This window comes from Micrasema longulum, unplaced genomic scaffold, assembly GCF_059751315.1.
Source record: "Micrasema longulum isolate JH-2025_06_02 unplaced genomic scaffold, ASM5975131v1 h1tg001525l, whole genome shotgun sequence".
Lineage (NCBI taxonomy): Eukaryota > Metazoa > Arthropoda > Insecta > Trichoptera > Brachycentridae > Micrasema > Micrasema longulum.
In genome coordinates this window covers 34,039-56,062 of record NW_028278708.1, presented here as the reverse complement: position 1 = coordinate 56,062, position 22,024 = coordinate 34,039, and the positions used below count along the sequence as shown (strand labels likewise).

Below are 22,024 nucleotides of genomic sequence, written 5' to 3'. Positions count from 1 at the left end.
TGCCTAGACTTCTATATTACCTTCTCTGAAATGTTCTGCATCTCTGTTGTAATATGTTAATATATATATTTTTTCTTAATTTATTATTTGTATGTGATGTATTGTAGGGGTTATGTCTTTCATTTGAGTAAGAGTAGTTTTTGAATTTGGAAGTGAGTATTGTTTTAGCGTATAATTGCTTTGGTGTCATAAGTTCTGATTTGTGGAATATTTCTTCAGTAGATGTCTGTAACGGGACGTCCCTTATCTAACAGCAGCTAAATAACTCTTTCAACAAACTAAACAATAAATGTAACTGAACTTTGTTAACTAGAATCCTTAAAATGTATTCCTAAATTTCACAACGATCCATGGAAAGACAGATGCTCGGTGTATGTCTAAGAGACAGAGTAAGAAATGAAGAAAGAAGGCGCTGAACTGGAGCCGTGGATTTCATGGATCGTGCAGCGAAATTGAAATGGCGGTGGGCAGGACACTCGGCGAGATAAAATGATGGCAGGTGGACACCGGAATAGTAAAGTGGAGACACTGAGCAAACAAAAGAAGCGTTGGAAGGCCACGGAAAAGATGGGTCGACGAAACATGGACACTTTAAGAGAATATCAAAACAATATCATTTACAACATTCTAAAACGAGACAAGTACATTCGAGACTAATAAACCAGTAGCTCAATCACAAATAACTATCGACGTGCTAAACAACATGCTAAGCATTTGATCGATCACACTGAACAATAATGAACATGCTTAAGTTCTTGCAGACATAAGTCAACGCGTGTGCAATCTCTAAGTCAACGCTGGTGTCAGTTTATTTTTTGTTTCCTCGTAAATAAATACAGTTTACTGGCGGAAAATCGGCGTTTACTAGAAAAAATAATACAATATATTGCTTTTGCAAAATAGTAAGAAGTATCTATTACAAAAAAGGGAAAAATAAATTACAATTACTATGGCGACTGCTTTTCTTGACATTTGACTCGCCATCCGCCGGCTAAATGCAATAAACAGCATGATAAATTGATAAATAATAAATAAATAAATTTAAAAAGCAGTTTTGGAATATTTTCCATATTTACACCGGTGAAATTCAAATATGTGATTGCGCAGCAGGATTATGCGTCGCGGAACATAATTTTTTTTTTTTTCTTATTTTTTGTTTTTTTACAATAAACATAATAATAAAACAGAGTATTAAAAAAAAGCATAATTACATATCAATGAAATACATATTAATAGAAAAATAGTAAACAAAAAAATCCCACAAAGGCATGGCCTGTTCGTGGGTATCCAAGAAAATGTCAATGAATTTTTGCTTATATAATAAATAATGGACAGTTATAATATTTTTGTATAACATAATAAAGAAAAAATAAAATATTCTGTAAAAGGTAATATGGTATTTTTTTAGAGTAATTAAAAAAGGAAATAAAAATATTTTAAAAGAACACAAAAATATTCCTTATTATTAAAGGTCAACAAAATAAATCATAGAAAAAAAGAGTTCATATTTAGTTTGAGTCCAGGATAGTGCAACGTAAATATTTTGACATTTAATATTAGGTGTTCACGGATGTTCCATTGTGATCGCGAATATGACAAACAACCATTGTGAGATATTGTTATCACGTCGCTTATTAGCACGTCGATAGTTATTTGTGATTTAGCTGTAGGGACTGAAATTATACAATAAACTTCCAGACAAAACTAAACAAAAGACTCGGACAAAATTTTCAAAAGACGTAAAAAATATTGTTACCAACAACAGAGTGAATAAAAATTGTGTATAATTTTTGTAAAATGAATGTAATAAATCGTAAGAGTTGATAAATAAATTTTCAAATAAAAAATAAAAAATTCCGTACGTCCCAAAGATGGCAGATAAAACTGGGCACTTTTAAAGGGTTTTTGGATGGTCCTAGTTTCCATAATAAACAATAAAAAAATTAAATTAAACAATAGAGACACGTCAATGGTAAATATCTATAGCGTGCACTGGCGGCTCCTGACCGAAAACATTAGCAGTGCATTTCCTTACATTTTGTCAACTTGTGACTTGTTTATTAAGTTCAATAATATTATAACAATATGACAGGTCTGACGTGATAAACGGGCAATAGTATGAAAATGACAGCCCGCGTATCGGAACTAAGAACGCTAAATTCGCCTAACATTATACGCACGTTATAGGATACTAAATCCACTAAATTCGTACTAATCATGTCATTACGCATGTTCAAAGTGACATTGCAAACGCACTTTAAACTTCAAATATGCGCATGCGTTGGCAATGCTCGGAGTATGTATATTATCTTCTCACTCTAACGCACGATTCACCAGTATGAAGCGTTGTCTATCTCCCTCAAATTTCTCTCAACCTTAGGAGAAATGACATATTTCATACAAATTCACGGTAAGGAATTGTGCAAAACAGAACATGCGCAGGGACGATTGCGCATGCGTAAACAAGATGTTAAAATCGTCCGCTAGAGTCGATTTCGCTAGATCTTTTGGCGCTAGTATTGAATATTATTATGTTACGAGTATAATATTGCAACGAACCCCTGTTTTTTTGTAGCTACCCATAACATATTTTTACTATCAATAAAATTACTCATTTGTTTGCACATATTTTTACATGGCAGTGCACTGCACTTATGCACATACTAAGGAGCCGCCTCTGATAGCGTGTATAAAAAACACCGCTCTATTGCTATAATCCAAGGGGAAAATAAGGGTATACATTTGTAAGAAGAAAAATCAGACTGCGTTTCCTTTAAATAATAGTAGATACAGTATTTCTCTTTTGTGCCCACGAGTGTTCAATGTCCTGGATGAACGTATAAAGTTCTCCGAAACGAAACCCATTTTCAGAAAGAGTGTACAAATGAGAATTTTGTCTAATGAATGAGACCATTGCAGGAGACATCTAGAAATATTGCATGTATTTGTTTACTACTAGCGGACCCGACAGATGTTGTCCCGCCCGAACGTTGGTTTGCCTGCTATTAGCTGGTGCAGCAATCGCAAAATCTCGAAAAATTCGAAGTTTCAATAAACTATATACTTGGTGACCTTGAGGTCGCAGCGCCATCTACCGAGTCTAATGAGGAATTCCACTGTTTTCTGATTTTTTTTTCCTATTAGCGTACTATTTAACTAAGCAAAAATATTTTATGTTTTTGTGCGTTATTTACAAAGATATGATTTTTTTAAAGTTACATTTATCAAATACCGCGCCAAATGACTGTTATCAGTGTGTCACTTTTCAGTAGTGACGTCATGGAACGGTTGGCGTTCTTACTTTCACTGACCGCGGTAAGTTGTATTTCTCCAGCCAATAACAAAACTGACAAGAATCTGGGGAATATTGTTTTGATGACTTCATTTAGTTGATCGTAATTTGCTCATTTCTATGTTATGGTTGTTTTTACGAACGGTAGATCTGGCAACGCTGTTGAAATGTCAAAACTTTTCAATCACAAATTATACTCTTTTTTGTTCTATGGTCAAAACGTTCCTTACAAGGTGCGGGGGCTTTAAAGCGGAAACCGAAAACACTACACGTCGGTATGAAGAGTGACGTAATTATTTACGATTTTAAAATGAATACTGTTTTTAACATTTTTTATTTATTTTTGCGTGCGTTTTTGTGATATTTCATCCTACTCCTAAATTTTTAAATATTCACGTGTACACGAAAACATTTAAAAAAATTAATTCCGGGTTGGGCTAGAATTCCTCATTGTAAATCTTAACACACACTAAAAATTTAATAAAAATTGGTCCAGCCGTTTAGGGGGAGTTCAGTGACATACACACGTACAGAAGAATTAAATTTACTACCAGATTAATAAAGAAATCAGAACACACGTGATAAGAAATACGAATATTCAGATGCGAATGTTACGAAACAAATTATTTTTAGATTTTTTTGCACATTTTGGCAGATGATTATTTGCGCCTGATGCCTATGCAATTTACAAAATAGTACTGATAATAAATTACATAAAATTAGGAGCACGATCTTACCTCGTTAGCCTTGGAGCAAGGTTTAGGTTTGCAGACCGGCTTCAACAGCTCGCTTTCATCTTCCTTCGGCCGCTCCAGCACCAGCCACTGCTGAGGACCGTCAGCAGGACACGCGCTGACCGAATTCAGCTCGTGACACTTCCCCTCGTACCAAACAGCGCGGATGGCGAAGCAATCCCTTTCTTTCTCCGAATAACTCTGCCTGTCGAACGTATTCTGCTTCACAGCGTGAGGATTCTGCCATTTTGGCTTGTCGTCTTCACTCTCGTCTTCGCCGAAGACTACAGCGTCGGGGTCGTAATTATCATCATTCGAGCGCTTCTCCATCGGCGCCTGATCACTTTGGAAGCCATCTTCAATAGCTAAATCGTGTTTTTTTGTTGATATTTTACCGCCATCTTCGTCGTTTTCTTTTGAAATGTATTCGCAGCCATCTTTGTTCCAAAACTTTAAAACGCACCTACATTTTTTGAGGTTTGGATCTTCACTTTTGTGTTTCAAATCTGTCATGTCGAACTTGTGTTCTTTTTTCATGATTTTTTCACAGTTTTCGTTATACCACGAACAAATTATGTTGTTGCATTTTTTGAGATCTTCCTCGAACCTTTTGTCTGTTCCAGAAGATTTTTCGACTCCTCTTTTGACGTTTTTAACACAAAACCCGCGCAATTCATCACTAATTTCTTTGTTATCGACGTAATCTTGTACGTCAACGCCGCATTCTTTCTCTACTGCTTCTTTTTCGTCTTCTAGCGTAGCAATTTTGAGCACATTTTCTTGTTTCATGCTTTTGTTTTGGTCATAATCTTCTTGAACTTCGTCGGCAACAAACTTTTGGGAAGAAACGCCTCGGCTTCCGCTTGATTCAGACCGAGAAACGGAAGTCGGGCTAGCCGCACACATCCTGGATGCAACACAACACAACACGACACCACAAATCCAATATTTTTGAGAGAAATTAAACCGCATTTTGTCTTAATTAAATCAGCAACTTAAGAATTGGTGTTCTGGTATTTTCATAAATATTTAGAGTATCTCCGAACCTTTGTAAACAAGGGAAATAATTAGGAATCTAACCTCACCTACACCAAAAAAGTTTCACGTAAATCAACAGTAGCTCAATCACAAATAACTATCGACTTGCTAATAAGCGACGTGATAATAATTTCTCAGCATGGTTGTTTATCATATTCGCAATCGCAATGCAACATCCGTGAACACCTAATATTAAATGTAAAAATATTTACTTTTCGCGACGTATAATCCTGCTGCGCAATCATATATTTGAATTTCACCGGTACAAATATGGAAAATATTCCAAAACTGCTATTTTTATTTATTTATCAATTATTTATCATGCTATTTATTGCATTTAGCCGGCAGTTGGCAAGCCAAATGCTAAGAAAAGCGGTCGCCATAGTAATTGTAATTTAATTTTCACTTTTTTGTATTAGATACTCCTTACTATTTTGCAAATGCAATATATTGTAATTATTTTTATAGTAAACGCCGATTTTTCGCCAATAAACTGTATTTATTTACGAGGAAAACAAAAAACAAACCGACATGAGCGTTGACTTAGAGATTACACGAGATTACATGAGCGCGATAACTTAAGCATGTTCATTATTGTTCATTGTGATCGCTCAAATGCTTAGCATTAGCGTTAAGCATGTCGATAGCTATTTGTGATTGAGCTACTGGTAGAAGAAATGTAGATGTTAAATCATAAGCAGAATAGTAAACCCCGAAAAACCTTTATTATAAATCGAAAAATTTAACCACGTGTTGATATTCAATTTAGACTTCCATATTCCCTTCTAAAAAATGTTTCCCTCTCTGTCGCAACAAATTTAGATCTAAATAACTACCTAGGGACGAAATCCAGCCGGTCAACAAACATTTGGACATACTCAAAACATTGTCGAATTAACTAACTGGTATAAGAAGAAGAATAAAAACTGGAAAATTGTTTTCAAGCGTTGCCTAGTAAAAAAATAAAATGTGTAACGGAGGAATACCGAAAATCTTAACCCATAATTAATTATATTTATAGAGATATAAAAGTTATTTGATACAATGTGTACTATAATACCTAGCTACACATCACCGAGAAGGGACAGTCAAAGTATCTTCGTCGGTAAAACGGAATTTTACTTCGTAGATAGATTAGAAGATAAAAATGTTAACTTCACTTTGTAATACGGGCCCAGAGTCAAAGTTACCGTTTGACATTTGACATATTTGGATATTTTTGACATACTCCGTTGGCTGTTAATTAAGCATTAATTATTATAAAAATACGCTAAACGCTCAGAAACAACATAACACAAATAACTTAAACTTAAACTTTACACTTGTTTTCAAACTCGTAATTACGAAAACTCTCCTCAGATAACTTTACTGTCAATAAACAAATGACATTTTGTGCGGTTGAGAGATTCCAAAATGGCCTACGTCCTCTCGCGACATTGACCGTGCAAAAACTGGAAACTGGAAATTGTACAAAGTATGAACGCAGTCACGGCTAAACAAGAAATCGAGTTATACACAGGGATGGTGTAATATTTTGTCATTTCCTCATAAACTGATAACGCTCAATTAATTTTTAGCGATTTGTTCTAATTAACGTTTTTAATCAAAGCGCGTTGACCGCGAGATTCGTCAAGAGTCGACATTTTTAGTACGGTTTTATTTTATTTTTGGAAACAATGGGAGCAATGTATAAAGGCAGTATTCTTGATACTCCCGTGGTCCTGTCGGATACTCTCTCTATTGGGAAATTATTTTGTTGTTTTTGTTGGAAAGAACAAAAATCGACCAACTCGTTCCAGAGAAACAGCTTGCCACCCATAGAATTAAGCATAGTCCAGAAGAGCTTAGAATCATATTTGAATACATCGAACTGTGTCAAAAATCCCCCCACTTTGCTCCACTTTTGCCGCGCACATTTGTGAAGTCGCCGCGTAATGTTGCCAGATCAGAAAAATATAATCGTAACATAAATGCAATGTAAAAAAAAAAACAATTTGTTAATTTCTCTAAAATTTTATTGTACACGCGGAAACATTGATTGACACAACAGAGTAGATAAGTAAAGGGTCATTTAATAAGAGTAATTGAATTAATGAACTTTAAACTTAAAATATAACACAAACTTTATTTTACATAAAACGGATATTTTTATGTCATGTTAAATAATATTTGATGTTTTAAAGATAATGTCGGTAAAATGTCCACCACGGCGTTGTTTAATCCTAGGTCCAATTTTCATTAGTTCTCTCATTAGATGAGCAAAGTAGGGTAAAAAAAAATTAGAACCCTGGAAACACTACCGAAATGTCCATTTTGTTTTTTTCGACAATCTGACAGATGGAAATATAATTAAACTTTTAAGTAATGCATTTGCTACTTACACATACATTTTATAATTATAGATGAAATGTGATCCCATCCTGTTTCTTTAAGATCCCAGCAGTATTTTTACACTTTTAAACGACACGACACGGCATAGTTGAATTCAAATCGGGAGTTGCGTACTGAGCGACGTCTACAAAGAAACTAATGGGCCGAAACGTAAAACTTCTTATTTATGAGTAGTTTAGTCGCCTTCTGTTTGATGCGCGTTTGTGGTTTCTGGATTATTCTTAATTCTATGTTGCCACCACATACCGCACACCGCATCTGAGGCCATAAGTCTCCTTGGCGGTGCCCACATACGCGGAAAAATTGGTCGTTGACGAACGAGAAAAACTGCCCGAAAGAGTTTACCTAATACCTTTAACATCTTTGTGCTGAAATAAGGTAATCCAGAAATACATAATATGCACTGATGACTTGTGCACTGATGACAAGAGGGTAGTAAATTCTTCTCTAACATGGAATACTCATTCTTTCTGGCTGCGATACGATCCCACTTGCTATTTAATGATGCTCACACTTACACACATCTGAACACTTACTCCCACACTAATACACATAAACACACACTCTCATACAAATACCCATAAACACACCCTTTTGTTGTACCACAATTTAATTGTTTGTACCTCAAATATGTATGATTCTTATTTGGAAACTTCGCAGGTCTGTCTTTAAACCTTTTTTTTTAATGTTATTATATCATTGTCGACTGTTTGTTTCTTTAAAATAAATTAATAATAAATTAAATTCAAAGGACATGATCAACTCGAAATTCTATTTGGAAGCCACCAGATCTATATATCCGACAGGACCCATAACATAACAGGGCCACGGATAGTAGCGAGAAGCTCCATTCGGTAATCATAGAGAGAAGGACAGGAATAAGACCACAAGATGTGTTCAAAAGATTAATTAAAATGTCCGCAGTGGCACGAAGGGGAATCAACAATATTAAAAACAAATAATTTGTTATTAAATTCCGGAGATACAACTAGACCGAGAGCGCACCGTGCCCACACAAGCCCAAATTCAGACCCCCACGCGCAGCGCTGTGACGTCACCCTGTTACCCTCGCTCCAGTTAAAAAACGGGCTATCCAGTCATAGTTTTAGGTGTTCTGTAATCTTTATACATAGTTTTTGCACACGAGGTACGAAAGTACACAAATATGGGTGGCGGCAAAACCTTATACGACACCGAGAACAAAAGATGAGATTTTTGATCGCATTCACATTGAAAATAACAAAATACCACGCCAAAAAAGAGGCAAGCCATGGCGAATAAAGATACTGTGCCTAGTTTCCACAGCCAACAGACACAAAAATTACAGGAAGAATTTAGGAGGAGAATAATAGCTGACAACCTCAGAGTAATAATGCGCCAAGCTATAAAGGAGCTTAAACGTAGGAAAACAATTCCATGACTATTGGGTATTAAGCTGGTTACAAAACAATGTGCCATACGTCGAGAATTGCCAAATGGATATCAATTTGCATTGTAAATACTCTTAAATATGTTCCTGTGTATTCATTATTCTTCTTGAGGTGCCTTGTCAGGTTCCTCCGACGTTGGCAATCACCACAGCGAAAGCATCTCGACCCTGCGCTACTTCGCAGCCAGGACAACTGCTTATTAGATGTATTCGCTATAGTGATTCCTGGGAAAAGATGACCAGAGTGGTTTCCCGTTGCCTTCTCTGGTGGATTTTTTTGTAGGGGTAACCTTCCCTTAACTGGTTAGTTCTGATTTGGAGGCGTGAGAAACTCGCCTTTCACCCTCTTGTTATCTGCTGTGATCACACCGTTATGAGTGTGATCTCTTGCCCGAGGTTCGCGACGAGGAAGGAGTAGGACTTGTCAGTAGTGTTGCCGGTGGAATGCAACTGGGCGTTCGCAGCATTTTATAAAATCACACCCTCCAGCAAGATGTGACTCACTGTGATCCTACTGACAGTTTGAACCCCAGTATTCATTATTGCAGGGTTAATTCAATTTATTTTTCCACAATTCGCCCATATTTACTTTTTAAGTTTGAAAATACATGTGTCATGTGTGTGTTTATTTTCTTATTTATTCATTCATTTTATTCACAATATACTTATGTAACATTTATTGAGACATAAATCCCAACTCCATGGAACCAAAGTACTGTTGAGTTTGTTTGTTTGTCCGTCACACCTCCGAAACTAAATTTGTGAGTCGTAGCGGCCTGAAATTTGGACATGTCATTTTAGATACAATTTTAAGGTTAACGTTGCTGTTTTCGAGTAAAATTTGAATCGACCTCTACACGATAAAAACTCAAACTTTATAGGTATGGATGCCTAGTGTGGCCCGACGTATTGCCCGTAATCAACTGTCATTATCAACAGTAAACATACTTTATCCACAAATTTACTCTCTAAATTAAGAAATACGTAGTATCTGAAGTAAATATGTTGATATAAGGAAAGTTTTCAAGCAACATAATACACGTATTGGGACAATAAATGCCAAAAATCAATGTAAATCATGGGAAAATATTCGGAATCAATTACCTGTGAAAACTGACTTCTTTAACACCTTTGACGCCCCGCCCCTACTGCTGCAACCAAACATACTGCAATTCACCATTGTGGATTTTTATTTATTATAACGTAAATATCCAAGTTATTTATTTGAGTGAGACTGCCGGAAGTATGACTAAAATGTTTTTCCCTACCATTTTCCATGCCTATGATTTCAGGAGAATGCAGAATGCTGGCTACGAGCTCACTCAGATACTTACGGGTCATGGTGGGTTGATGACCTACCTGCATCGCTTCAAGCTCTCCGAGATAGACAGCTGCCCATGCGACGATGAAACTCCTCAAGATGTCCCTCACCTGTTGATGCATTGCCCCTTTTTCAGCTTTCAAAGGCAACAGCTGGAGGCACGATGCAGAAGCCTGGGTGAGGATCTACGCAACATCCCATCGGCAATAGGTAATAAAGAACTCACACGAGAGGTAGTATCATACATGGTCAATATAGTGCAGGCAATTGGTAAAATAAACCAAAGTAGGGAAGAAAAGCCGAACAGTCCTCTAGTGGAACGGAAGGCCTGTTGACTGCTGCCAACAGGCCGGCTTCTCCTGAAGAGTTTTAAGTGGTTTCCTCTCCACATGAGCAAATGCTGTGAAGTACCCGATTGGTCCACATAAGTATATCCCTCCTGATCCTAACAGTTTAGATAAATTTAAAGAAATTTAATTGCAGAAAAATCCACCTTTTTATATATAAACCTCGTATATTATAAGCAAGGTAAATAATAAAGCAACTCCCATATAAAAAAAACATTTAAAAAAGTTATTTACAAACAAAGACAAGCACAGCGACAAAAGCGTTTGATAGAACCGTTGTGTGTATGTTGTCAAACAAAACAAAATAGCCGCCAATTTGTTGCTAAACAACATTGCTTGCGTTCTATGTAACATAGTGATAGGGCTTCTCTTTAGGTTGACGTATTATTGCTCTGAGCTGACAACCGTTGCTACTACGCACAATAAGGTCTAAACTAGTACGAAAAAATACTAAAATAATACTGTACAAAACCCTGATTCAACCAATGCTGACATGTGCCCCCGAAACCTGAGTTATGACAAAGAATATGGAGGAAACCATTGCAGCTTTCGAACGAAGAATCCTCAGAATTGTCTATGGCCCTGTGATAGTAAACAACCATTGGCGTCGTCGCTTCAATAAGGAGCTATACGAAGTCTCGGAGCGTCCGATGTAATCAACTCCATCAAGGTGGGACGCTCGAGGTGGGCTGGCCATGTAATGAGAATGGACGACGAAAACCCCATAAAATGCCAAACTCTCCCTGTGCCACAAGGCCGACGAAGACCAGGAAGGCCAAAAATGCTATGGATGGACTGCGTCAGCGCAGATATGACAATGTTGGAAGCGGGGAACTGGAGAAGAAGGGCAGCAGAAAGTAGAGAAGACTCCTGGATTCAGCTAAAGCCCACCCAGGGCTGTCAAAATTATAATAATGATGACGATGTACCTATTACATAACGTGGGACGAGAACGACCAAGAAAGACGTGGCATTTTCAGATAAACAAAAATTTTAATTCTGGTCATGTCAAAAGCCAGCAGAACTGAAGGGCATGCATTACAAGATGGTTGTGATTGGTGGTCGCATACATAACTCAGAAATTCTGATGGATGTAGGTCTGTTCGTACCTGATAACTATCTTCGACAAAGACAGCATCGATTGTTTTACCTACCACGATGCAGAACCAACCTGCCAATGGTTATGCCGGTTGGTAGAGCAATCTTGCTACTTAATCGCATCGCCTCGGATGTCGACATATTTCACGATAGTGGACCTTACTTTAGGAAAGCACTTTCAAACTAATTTTTTTTAAACATTTTGATATATCACTGTAATTTGTGATCTATTATTGTATTTAGAATGAATTGGATTTTCTTTCTGTAACGTTCTAAATACCTGAATAAAATAAATCAAGTATGAATATGGAAGAAGCTATAAATTAATGCCAGTATGTTGCGGTCCATTCTCTCTGCCTAGTCCTACGAGGAAATGGCGTGATGGTAGTAGTAGTAGAAGCAGAATTTTGCTGTTTTTTTTTTAATTTTGTTGTGGCGCCACGATTCGCACTCGTAGAGGAGAATATTTATTTATTTATTTATTCAATAAAATATTGCCTTTAGGCAATTTCTCCCTACCTACCCAAACCGTTTAGATTGAAAAAATTACAAGTACATGGACATATTGAATCTTACAATTTTATTCTAAATTAAAAACACAGATTAACAAAATAAAACTATGTAAAAAAATTAACACTATACTATGAAGAAAGGAGAGGGGATGGGAAGGAAAGAAGAAGGACAAAGTAACAATTTAAATATTTAGATAGTGACTATTCAATCTTGACTTAAATGTAAATAAAAAAGGGGCGTTTCTAACATTAGGGGGTAGATTATTCCATAATCGAGCGGCTACTACTGTGAAAGAGGAGGCAAGAAAGTTAGAGCGATGAGAGGGTATTAAAAGGGTTCTCTCGTTACTAGAACGAAGAGATAGTCCGCGTTGTGATAGAGGTTGGAAGAGCTCTCTCAGATAAACAGACGTAGTGGAATTATTTAAATTATTGCTAAGAAGTGATAGAATGTGAATGTTTCTTCTATGCCTGATACTGAGCCAGTGTAGTTGCGTGCGATATTCGGTTATGTGGTCGAATTTGCGAAGATTAAAGATTCTGCAATCGTTCTTATCGAGTAATTCAGAGTTAGCATCTGGATAACATACATCCGCATAGTCAAGGAGTGGAAGAAGTAAGCTCTGGACTAATGTTTGCTTAACATTAATTGGCAAGAAATTCTGTAATCTTTTAAGTGAGTGCAAACTGGTATAAAGTTTACGAATAACTTCGTTAACCTGATCGTGCTATGCAAGCGTATATAGAGAATGGGTGTTATGCAGGCGTTGTACAGGCGGCATTCGGTTTTCACTGAGTAAATATCCGATCTGCAGACGGCCTTCATGCTGTTGAATGTGGCGCCTGCTATTAAAGCTGCCTTTTTCCTTAACAGATACTATAATACATATATTTTTGTGTTTCAAACCTCTGACAATATTTTTAGACAAATTCTTGTGGTTTATAACAAAATGTAAAATGAATGCGGTTCTACGAACAGGTTTTCCTGTTAAAGACATGTTTCACGAACATAAATAGCGAGGTAATATATTATATTACATATTATTGGTATAACTGTACCGTACAAGTTATTGACGTATGGTTTTAATTAATTATACTCTTGAGATTAAAGCTGTATTTTTTAGAATTATTGTGTCTGCAGATAATTGGTAGAATTCAATATTCATTATTAAAATTTGGTAAGGTATTCAAAATAAAACTCTTTGGTTAGATGAACGGTGGCCTCCATGGTGTAGTGGTCAAGACGCTTGACTCACGCACGGAAGGTTCCGGGTTCGATTCCCGGTGAGAACACAAAAATTAAAATGTGATTTTTCTCAAGCCCGGTTGTTCTGTAATGTAATTCACCACTGTAATTAGGCCTCTTGGCCTGTTGGGGTGCAAAAAAAAAATATGAGAAAATGAGAAAAAACGTTGATAAATCGAAAATGATGGTTTTTGAAAGGGATGAAAATATAACTAAATGTGAGATCAGCGTGAACGGAGATATTCTGAATCAGGTAGAAGAATATGTGTACCTGGGAAGTATGTTTACTAGGGATGGAAAGGAGGTTAAGTGCCGGGATAGGGTGAACGGTTCACTGAAATCTACTTTGGCAAACAAATGTTTATCGCAGGAGGCTAAACTAGAAGTTCACAATGGAGTTTTAGTGCCAACCCTAATGTATGGGAGCGATGTATGGAATTGGAAAAATGATGATGAAAGTAGGTTAAATGCTGTCGAAATGCGATCCCTCAGGCGATGTGTGGTGAAACGATAAATGATAGGTGCACAAATGTCGAGATCCGTGAACTGTGTAAAGCTAAGACGTGCATTATCGACAGAATCAAGAAAGGGATGCTGCGTTGGTTTGGACATGCAGAGCGAGTGGACAGCGAAAGAACGGCTAAAAAGATCTACGATGCGAATGTTGATGGATGCAGAAATCGGGGAAGGCCGAGAAAGACATGGCACGATCAAGTCCATCAAATACTTGAAGATGGATATGTCAAGAGTAGGAATAATCGGCGTGCGTGCATGAGAAGATGTAGGAATGTAGAGGAAGCGAGGTCTTTATGCAAAGACAAAGTGATACGGCGTTCAATCCTCTCTGCCTACCCCTACGGGGAAACGGCGTGATGATTTGTTTCTTTGGATTATTTTCTACTTTTTTTAAAAATATATGTGACGCGTTTCGTTTTGTGAGGACATTTTTCTTGAACAATTTTATATGAATTTGTCGATTACCAAGACGGTATGCTTAACGATCGTCTGTATTTATCTACCAAGCGATTCAAAGCCGGCTCCTTTAACGTCTCGATAACGTACACTCGGGAAAATAGTAAAACAGTTAGAAAAAATATAATGACTTTATTGAAACTGGTAACAAGATTATTTATTTACTTAATGGGAACTGGTAACAAGACAGACATAACAAGAATACAAAGACAACAAAATAAAATTCTTAAACTAACATACAACCTACCCTACCTGACCTCTACGACTGAACTGTACAAAAAAACACGCCAGTTTGACATAAACCACTTGACTAAAATTGAGACCTTAAAAATTGTGCACAAAATAACACTGGGAAACATATAAGACGACGACATAATATTAGCCAAAAATGCTGACATACACAAATATAACACCAGACAACAACAACACTATCATATTGAAAAAGCAAAGACAAACACAGGACAGTCTAAAATACTACATAATGGACTTAAACACTACAACGACCTACCTTACTACTTGAAAACTTTTAATGGAGACAAATTTAAAATCAATCTGAAAAAACACATGATGACTGCACTAACTAGACTAGACGAGACATAAAATGACTAGACAATATAACATTTATAATGTATGTAATGTATGGGCTGTAAATGCCTAGCCTACCAAATCCTTCTCTAAAACGTTCTCGATTTCTGTTGTAATTTGTAATAAAAATAAAAATAAGTCAATTTTCACAAATATGATTCGCTCACTTTTATCAAAATTGCACCAGGCAGCGTCAAAACACATTACCGCATTCCTTCCAAGCGCCCTGAACGTAGACCCCGACTATACATAGATTTCATCCAAGCACATTAGTAATTTCCTGTGAGAGGTACTAATTATGTAAAATAATGGCAGTAAACAAGCCGAGACGTTACAGGTTACAAGTTACAAACAGATAATGTTTTTCTACGCTTTTATTTATTTTTTATCTTGATGATGAAACAAACATCACCCCGTAGAGGTAGGCAGAGAAGATAAAAAGCTATATCAATATTTTTTTTATTATTATTCTATGGTTCGAAATATTTTTAATGATTAATTGACTTAATTTAACCTCACATTGCGTAATGTACTATATTAGGATCATAAAATTAAGAATAGTCCAGAAGAAGCGTAGAATCATATTTGATGCATCAGACTGTGTCTGAAAATCCCCCATTTTCATCCCGCGCATCCGTATAGTCTCCGCGTAATGTTGCCACATCGAGAAAAATATAATCATAACACAAATATTGGATAAATTATATTTTTTTAAACAATTTGTTAATAATTTCTCTAAAATTTTATTGTACACGCGGAAACATTGATTGACACAACAGAGTAGATAAGTAAAGGGTCATTTAATAAGAGTAATTGAATTAATGAACTTTGAACTTAAATAATGAAACATAATTTTATTTTGCATAAATCGGATATTTTTAAGTCATGTTAAATAATATTTTATGTTTTAAAGATAATAATAATAAAAATGTTTGGATAATTTATATAGCGCCACTTTTGTGATAATCACCTCAAGGGCGCTGTACAGTAAATAAATATCTCAGCACGTCTTGCAGCTACAGAGCGCATGGACGGTTGGGATTCTAGTTCCTCGTCTCCAATTATGATATATTACAATTATGATATATAGGAGCTAGATAACAGCACGTCTTGCAGCTACAAAGCGTATGGACAGTAAGAAATCTATGCCATATTCACATTTTCATTTTTAAACTTTTCATTTGACAATGAAGTTTAGAGTTTAAGTGATATTTTAAAAAACGAAATAAAAAGCAAATTTATAAAAATAGAAGTTAGATTACAACAAGTCTTGCAGCTACTGAGCGCATGGACGGTTGAAATTTTAGACCCCATTTACTAAATTTAGATATTTGATAGTTGATAACATTTACATAATATGATAAAAATAATATGATATAATATGTTGGTCAAATGTCCATCACGGCGTCGTTTAAACCGAGAGGTCTAATTTTTATTAGTTCTCTCTTTGGATGAGCAAAGTAGCGTAAAAAAAATTCTACCCAGGGTAGTAAAATTTTTTTGCCAGCAACACTAACAAAATGTCCATTTGGGTTTCTTTGACAATCTGACAGATGGAAAAATAAATCAATTTTTAAGTAATGCATTTGCTACCCTCACGTGCATTGTTACTTACACATGAAATGTGATCCCATTCTGTGTCTCTTTGATCCCAGCAGCATTTCTACACTTTAAATTACTTTTACCTGATTTTTGATAATGCTAAAATAATATTAACTGACATTCAATGCATTTTGTAACATTGTATTCCTACATAAAGTGCACACTTGTTGGAATAAAAAGAAGGGTTTGACATTTTCAAAAATAATTCCGTTTCGGAATTCAATTATAAACAAGTATCTCTATAATCTAGGTTACACCATTTTTTTTTAAATTATCTGAACGGTTTTTTTTACGCTTTCATAATGACTAACACATAGCTTACACAATCAAGAATTTAGAATAGAATTATCGGAAATAGAGTTTCATGTTTGCATGAAAAAACTGATAAAATCGATTTGATCGGTACATGATCAGTGATCAGTAATTTCCCATCACTATTGACATTAGTTTGGCAGCTGTCATTTTAATCAAGCTATATTTTAAGGACTATAGAGTAATCTAGCTTCAATATGTAATTTTTATTATTTTTTTATTTGGGAAATCAACAGTTCTACATACATATTTATAGTAAACAAACAGATAAAGTGTATAAACTCAGAACTAATAACAGATTTCCACAAAGTATACAAAGCTAGTAAAGAAAATATATTACATATTAAATAAATACATATAAGTTTATACATATTAAAATGTTATCAAATATCCAAATTAAGTAAATGGGGTCTAGAATTCAAACCATCCACGCGCTCAGTAGCTGCAAGACTTGTTGTAATCTATCTTCTATTTGTGTAAGTTTGTTTTTTAATGTCATTTTTTTTAATATTACTAAGACTCTAAACTTCATTGTCAAATAAAAAATGTAAATAGGGGCTAGATTTTTTACTGTCCATGCGCTCTGTAGCTGCAAGACGTGTTGTAATCTAGCTCCTATTTATCATTGTTGGAGACGAGGAACTAGAATCCCAACCATCCATGCGCTCTGTAGCTGCATGACGTGCTGTGATATTGATTTATTGTACAGCGCCCTTGAGGTGATTTTTACAAAAATGGTTCTATATAATTTTTTCAATTATGTATGACAGGAAAACAATGTTTAAATAACTTATTATCAAAATTCATACCTCACAATTGACGTAATCTGAAACACAAAAATTATAATGTATATGTACATACATAGAATTAAGAATAGCCTAGTAACCGCATACGCACATCAAACAGAAGGCGACTCAACTACTCATAAATGAGTAGGTTTACGTTTTGACCCATTAGTTTCTTTGTAGACGTCGCTCAGTACGCAACTCCTGATTCGAATTTAACCATGCCGTGTTGCAGTGGCGAGCGGTGAATTTTTAAATTGGTAAGCTATGAAAATTCTGATAAAATGTCTATAGCGGTAGTATGACATATAAAAAACAAGTCTATTTTATATTTAATAAATAATTACTAACAAATGGCTCCAGCGGCTAATAGTTTCAGTAAAAATATTTTCTAATGAAGCACAAACATTTGATTTAAAAATACAATTTAAAAAAACAAAATTGCAAAAAAAAAATTGGAACCCTTATGGACTCGTACCCCGCCTGCGTCATTAGAAAGCAACGACCCATCTGCGCAGCTATTTCGCGTTTTGGGATTTGCGTCGAAAAAGTAATTAATAAACTGGATAATTAGCGTATCGGTGCATCTTTGGTTAAGTCAGACTAGTATAACTTGTCTTGAAATAAAACACTATTTCTTAATTAATGATAATAATTAAATAATTTAAAAGTATTCCTTACCGAGTACGATAGTTCACCAAACAAAACATAATTACGTTTTAAGAAGCATTGTTTCATCGACTTTTATATCACATTATTATTCACAAAACGACATAAGTTATGCATATTATAATTCTTCATATATATTTATTCTTAATACTATACACTAGTAACGTTTTTATCATAACTCTAACTAAATTTTAAAAGTTTAAATGGATACTGAAGAATAACTTACAATATTCAACTGTCATCGTATGCACAAAAACGAATTACAATTAAAAAACAATTAGCGAATCTTTGTTTTTTAAAACCCACTAAAGGATTTATACTATATTATGGATTAAAATATCAATTCTTTTCGATTAAAATATCAAAATATTTATTTATTTTAAAGCAAATTTACTTTCAAACCACCGAAACATAAGTTACATACTTATTATTGTAACTTCTGTGTTAAGACATACAAAATATATTCGTTATCTCTTTCTCACACATAAAGAGTGCGTATATTGTCACCTCCCTTAGACTGTCGTAAGTCAAATTGACGTATTTTAAAGAATACTAGCCCTTATGAAAAAGTATTGAAAGACTAAATTGCATTAATGAAAGCTGTAAGATTTTACTGTAATCGCAAGTGTAATTTTTCGAACGAGATTCTAAAGTTTTAGGTTAAAGACGTATTTGAATTAGTGATTTTAAAGTGAGCAGAGTAATCTCGTGTAATCCAGTAGTAATAATTTTGGCCAATAGAGGCGCAACTGGTCGCTGTATGGAATAAAGGAATATTATATAAATTTACTTACCCAAGAAAAGTAATATATTTTTTTGGTGATGTGTTTTTTCCTAATAATACTACAGTATTATAAAACATTACTTACGATGTCAAAAAAATATGGTGAGCTGCATGTAATCGATTATAAGGAGCATTCGCCCCTGCCGTGTTGTGTCCTTTTAAAGTGTAAAAATACTGTTAGGATCTTAAAGAAACAAGATGCAATCACATTTCATGTGTAATTATCAAATGAATGTGTTTGTCGCAAATGCATTATTTAAAAATTGAATTATTTTTCCATCTGTCTGATTGTCAAAGAAACAAAATGGAAATTTCGTGTTGCCAGGGTAGTAAATTTTTTACCCTACTTTGCTCATATAATAAGAGAAATAATGAAAATTGAACCTCGGATTAAACAACGCCGTGGTGGACATTTGGCTGACATTATCTTTAAAACATAAAATATTATTTAACATGATATAAAAATATCCGTTTCATGTAAAATAAAATTTGTTTTATATTTTAAGTTCAAAGTTAATAAATTAAATTACTCTTATTAAATGACCCTCTACTTATTTACTCTGTTGTGTCAATCAATGTTTCCGCGTGAACAATAAATTTTCAGAGAAATTAACAAATTGATTTTTTTACCTTACATTTGTATTATGATTATATTTTTTCTCATCTGACTACATTACGTGGCGACTTTGCGAATGCGCGTGGCGAAAGTGGGGCAAAGTGGGAGAATTTTCGGACACAGTCCGATGTATTCAAATATTATTCTACGCGCTTTCTGGACTATTCTTAATTCTATGTGTACATATTTAATTTGAACTAAATACAATAAAATATTTAGGTGTAATGTTGGATTCAAAACTTACATTTCACCAAAACGCTAAGATGGTAATAAATAAGATTGCAAAAAAAATATCAATTTTGGGAAGGATCAGAAGATTTATTGATAAGGACTCCTGCAAAACTATTTACAAAGCAATTATTGAACCACACGTTAACTACTGTAGTAGCATTTTATTTTTATCAAACAAAGAAAACATAGATAAACTAGCTGTATTGCAAAATAAAGCCTTTAGAATCATTTTGAAAAAAAAACAGATATACCAGGGTAAAGTCGATGGTAAATGAAATGAAATTATTAACATATAAACAAAGAATATTTTACAATACAATGATATTTGTTCATAAAATTATAAACTCTAATAAAAAAACAGAATTTTGGAAAAAAATTGATCGGAACCAGCATGAACACGATCACAATACTAGAGAAAAGAACAAAATTAGACTTCCATTTAGGAAAAAGGCAAAGTCACAAAATTCAATTTTATTTAAAGCAATTAAAAAGTATTACGAAATGGAAAAAAATATTTATGAAGAAAAAAACATATCAAAATTTAAAATAATGGTCAAGACATATGTGATAAACAATTTATAAATTAAATATATTTGTAATGTTATTATTAGAACACACATAACAATATGTATGATATGTGTGCCCTACTTTAAGATTTAAATAAAAATAAAAAAATAATTGATATCAAACTTTCGATTGTGTTCATTCAATCTCTATACAAGTATGTACTCAAATCTAGCAATAGCAAAGCATCGCCGGGTTGAGCTCGTAAATAAATAAACACTGATATGAGAGTAGAATTATTTTTTAATAACCTGATAACAAATATAATTATTGTGATAATTTTAATTACTCACCTCCCTACAAGCATGTAATTTATATTAAAAATATTCCCAGAAAAGTACCTAACTTCAAATAAATTGTCATATTGGCAACTCGGCATTTTCCAATGCCAATATATGCGTTTTACTTAAAAAGTCATTGTCATTTTCTCAGTCCAAGATTTACCAATGCATAATTCTATGACCGTTTGTTGAATGTGTTTTGCATTCGTACTCGCCATAATCGAACAGTAAAAGTGTTGTCACTTTTTTATACACGTATGTTGACCAATGGACGATCGTAGTGTATCATCACGTGGTTCGTTTGTATCGTCATTGATAATAAACCAGCGGCCACTGAAACATTTTTATCTTTTAATAAAAGATAAAATAGTACCTACTTTTAATTTTCTACTTTACAGAAGGTTTTTTTAATTTTATTCTTTTTTATAAGCAGGTACAGATCTTACATTAGAAATAGGTATTCAAGCAAAAAGTAAAAAATAAAAACGGAACGAAATACCACACACAAAAAAGACAACCTTTTATGATTCAATTATTTTTGTACGTCGTGCAAAAAATAAATACAGACAAACTGTTTTGTCTATTCTAAAATCGTCGCTTCCAGTAAATATTTTCGCTTCCGATAAAAAACATGTTTTTTGTTATTTCATCATCACCATCATTTCTCGTTACCCAGTGATGCATAGGGCATTACATTGGTACTCTGATAACAGCGTATCTTAATCATTTAATACATGATCGGACCTTTATATTTTAGAAAATACATGTTAAAGAACATTTAGTCTTAGGTCAGAATTTGATTCAAGCAGAGGAAAACTAGTTAAAATCCAGCGCAGCCCAAACACTAGGTTTGAGATCGTACTTTTGCCGTATCCGGCCCCTCTGCCTAGAACCAATTGCCTTCACACTTGCAAATCATCGATGGTCTCTTTCAGTTTAGATCTCAACTGAAATCTCACTTCTGTCGTTTATCATACTCACAATTTTAAAATCAGAGAATATAATATTTAACTTAAGCTTAGTTCGATCATAAGTTTACGTATAAAATTATTGTAAAGCGGCCTTGAAGTAATTTTTCACAAAAATACTATCGAAAATAGTCAACCATACTTGAGGCGTATACAAAATCATCATCAGTATTCTTCTTTCCGCATCAATTGGTCCATAGAGCACATCATTGGTAAACCAAATGGAGCGTATTTCAATCACTTGTTA

General features: G+C 34.5%; 1 protein-coding gene across 1 annotated transcript; it reads right to left on the bottom strand.

Annotated features, from left to right (window-relative positions):
- Positions 1-4,011: 4,011 nt before the first annotated feature.
- Positions 4,012-6,517, bottom strand: LOC148275049 (uncharacterized). Its single transcript, XM_088236224.1, has 2 exons — positions 6,125-6,517; positions 4,012-5,072 (listed from the first exon to the last, which is right to left on the bottom strand). Exon 2 carries the CDS (start codon positions 4,996-4,998, stop codon positions 4,012-4,014), a length of 987 nt encoding a protein of 328 aa, XP_088092350.1. The 5' UTR covers positions 4,999-5,072; positions 6,125-6,517.
- Between the last annotated feature and the right edge of the window lie 15,507 nt (positions 6,518-22,024).

Coding starts and splice junctions, on each gene's coding strand:
- LOC148275049 (XM_088236224.1), bottom strand. CDS start 4,998: ATGCGGTTTAATTTCTCTCAAAAATATTGGATTTGTGGTGTCGTGTTG.